At 39.8% G+C, this 7,503-nt stretch overlaps 1 protein-coding gene across 1 annotated transcript in view; it reads left to right on the plus strand.

The window, feature by feature from the left end:
* Positions 1–4,546, plus strand: part of SLC17A8 (solute carrier family 17 member 8) — a 43,589-nt gene extending 39,043 nt beyond the window's left edge. Inside the window, exons 10-11 of the mRNA XM_008705721.2 lie at positions 1,219–1,346; positions 2,744–4,546. Coding sequence (XP_008703943.1) covers positions 1,219–1,346; positions 2,744–3,067 — 452 coding nt within the window. The 3' untranslated portion in view covers positions 3,068–4,546. The remainder of the gene's footprint in view (positions 1–1,218; positions 1,347–2,743) is intronic.
* The last annotated feature ends 2,957 nt before the right edge of the window (positions 4,547–7,503 follow it).

Genomic DNA, 7,503 nt, shown 5'->3' on the forward strand with positions numbered 1-7,503 from the left:
TGTCCATGTTTGCATCTCAGTGAAGCTGCCAGAGGCAGGTCTGTCTGCTCTAGAATGTTTGCCTGGGCAACACTGGTCGAGTTGGTTCTCAGGGCCAGTGACCTCCTCTTTCAGAGCCTAGCCCCTTCCCCTGCCTTCGCTCCTCCCCCCTTCACTCCATTCATTCATTTTTTAAAAGATGTAATTTATTTATTTGAGAGAGAGAGCGTGAGCAGGGGGAGTGGCGGAGGGCGAGGGAGATGCAGGCTCCCCACTGAGCAGGGAGCCTGAGGCAGGGGCTTCATCCCAGGATCCTGGGATCATGAGCTCAAGGCAGATGCTTAACCTTAACCTTAACTGAGCCACACATCCATTCTTCTCTCTTGATGAATAGTGAGGGGTCGGCAACTTAGTTTACCACTCGCAGCAGTATTACCATCCCGTAGAAGACCTCAAAGGGAGGGGGAGGCTCAGCCCGGCAGCTGCCGCGGCCGTGTCCTGGTGGTTTTAGTAGTGCTGGTTAGCAGAGCTCAGCTGCTTGTCAAGGGCTCTTGCATACACATTTCCCCGAGGCTCATCTCACAGCATTTTTAGGAGTTAAGTAGTCATTTTAGCCCCACATTAGAGAGGAGAAAACGAAGGCCTAAAACTTACGTAAGTGGTGGAAATAAGATTCGAATCCAGATCCTCAGACTCCAAATCAAGTACCTATGGGGAAGTCTTTTGTAAGTTACAGAGAATCCTGCCAATGTTTGTGCAAATATTTGTTATCAAAAAAGGACCTTTTCCATTTTGTGCCATGTGGCCACTAAGACAGGCTTACCTCAGTTGCCGTTTCGGGAGTGAGCTGAGGACTGGGAGGGAGGGTATTCTGAGGCCACGTTTGGTTCTGATCACACTGTAAACAATCAGTGTGATTGTTTACTCTGGGTAAATGTGATCCTTTCGATTTTTTCAGTATTGCCCCAAAACACCGTTATTTTAGAGTCTACCTAGGAGCACAGGTGTCGTAATTCTCCCTGCAGAGGACCCATGGTAGCCATTGCTGATCAATCACAGCACGTTTTTCTGCTATGTGCAGACACAGCCTGACAATCCTCAACCCAGCTGTCTTGGGAGAGGTGTCCATTAGTCCCTATGGTAGAGGAAACCAAATAGATTGAGGAGAGTTGGGAAAAGCAGTGTAGTTCCCAAAATGTTCTCGACTCTGATTTTGAGGTTTTTTTGGCTTCACTGTAGGTTTTAACGTCAACCACCTGGACATTGCCCCCCGCTATGCCAGCATTCTCATGGGGATCTCAAATGGAGTGGGGACCCTCTCTGGAATGGTCTGTCCCCTCATCGTCGGTGCAATGACCAAGCACAAGGTAATGGTCTCCTTTGGGGCTCTGGGTTGCAGTATCAGAGGACTGAATTACTGTGCAAACTTGAGATGTCAAGGCCCTGCCCCAGTCTGTAAATGTGTATGTCTTCGACCTTGGCCGAGTCATTTGAACTTTTTTCTTCCTTCTTCTTTTTTTTTAAAAAAATCATTGTTTATTGACAGCAACAGGGCTGATCGATGTTCGGTTCCACATTTCCTCAACTGAGAAGTGAAAGGGGTGTGTGTTGTGGGGGAAGGGAAATGAACACCTTAGGGACTACTTAGAGACACATAGAAGAAACTGAGGTGATCAACTCAGGATAAATAATTTACCCAAGATTGTTTTATAATTCTAAGTAATTAAACTTTATAGCCTGTTTCCACCTATTACTTAGCATGTTCCAGTGTAAAGATATTAGTGCTGTTAGACTTCCTTATTATGAAGAAAATGAACAATACATTAATGGCCTTACCTCAGAATCTACGAGGGTGGGGCACTTAGCCATTACTGAGCCTTCGTGTGTTTAGATGAGGGGATCCCAGACCTCCCCAGAGTTCAACCACAGGCCACGTGGTTTTTCTTCATCTCTGTCATTGAAAAGGTTTTAGGATGCTGCTTTCCACAAATAAGAATTTTTTGATTCTATGGAGTTTTTACCCTACTATTTTCTTAGATTGCCTATTATTAATATGATTTCAGAAAGTCTCCCAGCTTCTTGGAGAAAAAACTGTAGGTTAACTTTTCTTATTTATTTATTTATTTATTTAATTTTTATAGAAAAGAAGGTGGCATTTGGGGATTTTATAGGCAGAAGATCTATGTTTTCCCTCTCTGCTCATGAGATGACGGGGCAGGTAACATGACCGCTAAATCTCAGATATTGACTTCACCTAACTTTAAACACAAATTCCTATTATTTTTTGATTTACCGTATTTTTCACAGATAATAGGATTATAAATAAGCTTTTGACAGTCAAGAGTGAGCATTTTCATGGTTCAAATATTGTTATGTATCCTACAGCAAGCAAGAAGGAGACCTCTGATATTTAAAATGGTGGGTTCCTAAAGAGAGTTTAATGTAACCTACCATATGAATGGAAACCCCATTTGTATATTTAAAAGACCCGTGAAATGGTACATATTGTTTATTTAAAAAAATAGTTTCCTAAATTAAAAGAACACACATTCATTGTAGTCTCTGATTTTTATATTCACTGTAGTGTTAACTTTCATTTTTTAAACACTCCAAGTCTGTTTGGCTCCTGAGAATGCATCTGACACTTACCTTCCCTAGAAGCACAGCATTGCCTTTAGGTGTGGGCAGGAGATTTTTATCCCAGTGGAAGCCTCTAGAACAAACTGTTAACCCCCATTAATTGGTACTATATTTCCTTGTCTAGACCCGTGAGGAATGGCAGAATGTGTTCCTTATAGCTGCCCTGGTGCACTACAGCGGTGTGATCTTCTATGGAATCTTTGCTTCAGGGGAGAAGCAGGAGTGGGCTGACCCTGAGAATCTCTCTGAGGAGAAGTGTGGAATCATTGACCAAGATGAATTAGCCGAGGAGACAGAACTCAACCACGAGAGTTTTGCAAGTCCCCAAAAGAAGATGTCTTACGGTGCCACCACCCAGAATTGTGAAGTCCAGAAGAAGAAATGGAGAGGACAGAGGGGCGTGACCCTCGATGAGGAAGAGTTGACATCCTACCAGAATGAAGAGTGAAACTTCTCAGACACAGCCTAATGTCTGAGGGGCACTTCCGTCTTCTTACGTAGAGCCAGAAAGTATCCATACCTATTGCCTTCCCCATAACCCGGCTTGCCAGAGGGTCAAATACAGTGACACTGGAGGTAGGAGGGGGGTGGAGAGGAAATATAATCAGCAATAGAGAAAGAAAGGAAAAATACTATCTTGCTATGACACTTCAGGGTCTGGAGCTCGCTCTCAGTTGACAAAATGGGGATAAATATATAATTTTTTTGGACTGGCAGTTGACTCTTCTCAAAGAAGTGTTCTCAGAGTTCAGTTCTCAAAAAACTGAACTTATTCAGAAAGGAATGACCAGAAAAATAAGGGAGACAGTACCATGCTGTTCAAAGAAAAATCGAAGGAACTGGGCATATTTGGCCTGGAGCAGAGAAAACAGTAGCTGCCACTACATTTCTGAGGGCAGCCGTGCAGAGCAGGGTTTCTTATTCCAGGAGAGGCTACTGCTCATGGAGGCCCTGCATTGTGCCAGGTGCCTTATAAACATTCTCATTTCATTTCCACGCCGCTATCACATACATTTCTTGTCTTCATTTTACAACTAAGGAAGCTAAAGCAACAAGATATTGGTTTGCCCAAGGGCCAGGGTTGAGATTGGTGGGGTCCAAAATAGGTGGCAGTTTTGGGGAAGAAGTTTTCACCTCAATGTAGAGAAGACTTTTTTTTTTTTTTTTTAAGTAGTGAAAACTGAAACTGGAGAGGGTTGTCTTGGGGCGAATTCCCTATTTTGGCAGGCATGGGGGATGGGAAACATCTGGGTTGGTGTGAAAGCATTGCCACTGTATGAGGGGCTGGATTCAAGGATCCTGGGTTTGAGAGGTTAAAACAACAAAGAAAAGAAAGGAGAAGGAAAAGGGGAAAAAAAAAAAGAATGAAAAGAAAAAAAAAGGAAAAAAGCTAAGTAAGATAGCTAGATTTTTAGGAATTTGATATCCAGAATGGCTGAGGGGTAAGCAAGGGCTTGGCTAAATTTTGATGCTTCATGTTATTAAGAATATAGTCAAATAAACAATGCCCTAAATTACTTCTACATCTTTAAGACATTTAGTAATTTAAGAAGTTGGTTCGTATGTTTTATTTGGTAAAATTCTCTTGGAAGAGTCTTCTGTTTTAAACAATGTTTGTCTTTAGCCATTTCTGCTAGTGATATTTGGAAGTTTGATCAACTATGGTTGAAGTATTCCTAATGATCGTATTTGGAATGTTATTGGGGAAAACCACAATAATATAGTAGTAACTATACAGGGAAATGACATGAAAGCATGAATGAAAGCAGCTGTGACAACTAGACCCATAGCTAATGTTGAAGAATTCATCTTTGATCGCAAATGGCAATAACATGGATACTCTCTGGATATATTTTAAAGTCTAATGATATTTTAAAATTTAAAGTTGGCATGTAAAGGATTGCTTGAAAATAAAATTATTTTCCTGTTCATTGGTTTTGAAAATTTTATTTCTACTTTCAGAAGAAAAATATAATGTCAAAGAAAAATTATAGATTTACTTGTATAGCTTATTATAAAGTGTTTTTTGTAAGTTCTCCCATATACATTTCTTGTCCCTAATTGTACCAGCAGAGTTGCAGTGTATTTTTAAAAAAGAATAATTTTGAGAGAAAAAAAGAATTGCCTGACTCTCTAGTAAATAATATCCTATATGTCATTGGTATGTAATTTATGTTATCCTATATCTTTAGATCTCTTTAATGAGTGAATGCATGTAAATCCCATGAACAGTTCCTGGCATGTAAAAAGTGCTCAATAAACATTAGCTATCATCATCATTATCATCTTGCAACCTTTCTGGGAACTTTTCAGTTGAAAAGAAAGCATGCTATTTACTTTTCATCCATTAGCCATAGAATTTATTATGAAGGTCGTGCTGTTTTCTAAGTAAAAAAAAAAAAAAGAGAGAGAGAGAAATTTATGGTAGTCAGTGTTTTATTTTTTTTTCTGTTAGTAAAGCCAAATAACCATTAAAAAAACTCATGATCCTTAAGGTAATATTGTAGATTGCAATGCAAAGTTGTATTTACTCCATCATTTAAAGTCAATGTCATATGCAGAAATCAAAGCATTTAAGGTGCCTGTAACTTGCCCTTCTAATATTAAAGAAAGAAAAAAGAATGGAGCACTGGATCATGGTGTTGAAAACAAAAACACATTATGTTGTTGTGATGGGTTTTGCAAAGGTTGCTTCGCACAGATAATCACATTTGAACACCAGGCAGATGCAGTTTTCAAGTCCATTTATGTTTTGCAGCAAATATCCACTTGTAGGCCACCTCTTGGAGGGAAACCATAGATTCAGCAGAAGGGAAGGGAAAGCCTGAAAGTGTTGGATTCTTGAGACAAGAAAGGTTTGACTAGCTCTTTTAAAGAATGCAAGTCTTGGAGACTTCTAAATATGATCCCCCCCAAAAATTATTCAAGAAATCATGCACGTTTGCTATCCCAGCGTGGATGTTAAGTTCAACACATAAAAACTGGAAGGTACTGTTCTCTTTCACTTTGCCTCCTCCTGACGCCAAGAACACCTGTTCTTCCTCCTCTGTCTCTTATCTCAGCTAATCACCTCACTCTACTCCTAGAGCTAGAAATCTTGGGGTCAACTTTGACTTCTAAAAAAGTAATCCTTTCCCTTTCTCTTCCCTGCCAAATCTATTTAACTTTATTTTCAGTCTGTGGATCAATGTCTTACATTGGTTTTGGAAAAATTTAAGCTGTTATTTCTTCTGCTTTTGCTTCATCTCTGTGCAATTTCTAAGAGTCCAGTTAAATGGACGCTGGACAGTGTGTGGGGCAGTCTCTTCCATATCTCTTCTACATTTTCTACATTTTCCAGGGTTTTTCCTCTTTCTGTTTCATTCTGGATATCTTCTTTTGATTTTTTTTAAGTTCTTTACTTCTCTCTTCAGCAAGATCTAATCTGGTAAAAAAAAAATCCATCCATTGTGTTGTTAATTTCAGTTATTGTCTTTTCACTTTGAGAACTTTTATTGATTCTTTTAAAATTCTGCTATGTCTTTTAAAAAAATGTTTCCAGTTCTCTGCTGAAATTGTCAATCTGGTATTTTATTTCCTGGAACACAGTAAGCAAATTATTTTAAAGTCTGATCAGTGCCAATATCTGAAGACCATATCATTCTGTTTCTATTTTCTGTGGGTTTTGCTGATTCTTGTTCACATTATCGTATCTCGGTCTGTAGTTGGTTTTCTCTGTATCCAAAATTGTATTTGAAAAATTGTTTGTAGAGGGACACCTGGGTTGTCTCGGTCAGTTAAGCGTCCGACTCTTGGTTTTGGCTCAGGTTATGATCTCAGGGTCATGAGATTGGCTCTTGTTGTCAGGCTCCACAGGGAGTCTCCTTGAGATTTTCTCTCTCCCTCTCCCTCTGCCCTTCTGCCTGTTCATGCTTGGTCTTACTCTCTCCCTCTCAAATAAATAAAGAAATAAATCTAAAAAAAAAAAAAAAAAGAAAAATTGTTTGTAGAAATGGTTTTAGGTTTAAAATAATGCCTTCTTTCCGCTCTTTCTCCAGAAAGGATTTTTGTTTGCTTTTTCTCAGAGGCCAAAGACTTTCCAGTTGCTAAGTCTGAGATCTTCTGGGCCACCCAGATGACTCAAAGCTGGGCTACAGGCAGCATGAAGGCTCTTATACTTTCAATTCAGCTTTATTCCTGGAGTGCAGCACTTCTGGCTCCCAACCCACACGACTGTGCTTTATCAGAGGAGTCCAACTTTTGTCTCCATACCTAGCCATCAGACTGCTCAGCTATCAAACACTGGCTTTGTTATAATTAACAAATGCTCCCAGGAGAAAGGTGGCCTCAAATGTCAGGCTCACTTCTCTGGATTTTTATCTTCACCCAGATGGCCAGATGGTAGCCAGGTAACTTTTTACTTCCATGCTAACTCTCAATGCTGTTAAATACACATTTAAAAAAAAAATTTTTTTTTTTGTTCAGCTTCTCTAGTGTGAAGGTTCACCTGAATTATGTAACCTGTCATTAATGGACACTGAAGTCCCTTTTAATTTTATTTTCACAAGTTATCTTGAACGGATTTATATCCCTTGAGATAGTGTGGTAATAAACCTCAAATCTCAGTGGCTTAATACAGCAAATGTTGATTTCTCTCTTATGTTACTAATCAAGTGTGGGTTGAGTTAGGTGGCCTGGAAGCTTGTTTCAGACAGTCACTCAGGTATCTAGGATTTGTTTTTTTCTCCACTCACATCTTATAGTTCACCATTCAGGACATATGATCTCAGATATCACCATGCAAAGGGGAAGGAGGCACACTGGCTTTTCACTGCCTCACTTGGAAATGACACTGTCATTTCTGCTTCTAGTCCATCGACCTACACTAGCCATATAGTCCCAACC

This window comes from Ursus maritimus, unplaced genomic scaffold, assembly GCF_017311325.1.
Source record: "Ursus maritimus isolate PB19 unplaced genomic scaffold, ASM1731132v1 scaffold_21, whole genome shotgun sequence".
Lineage (NCBI taxonomy): Eukaryota > Metazoa > Chordata > Mammalia > Carnivora > Ursidae > Ursus > Ursus maritimus.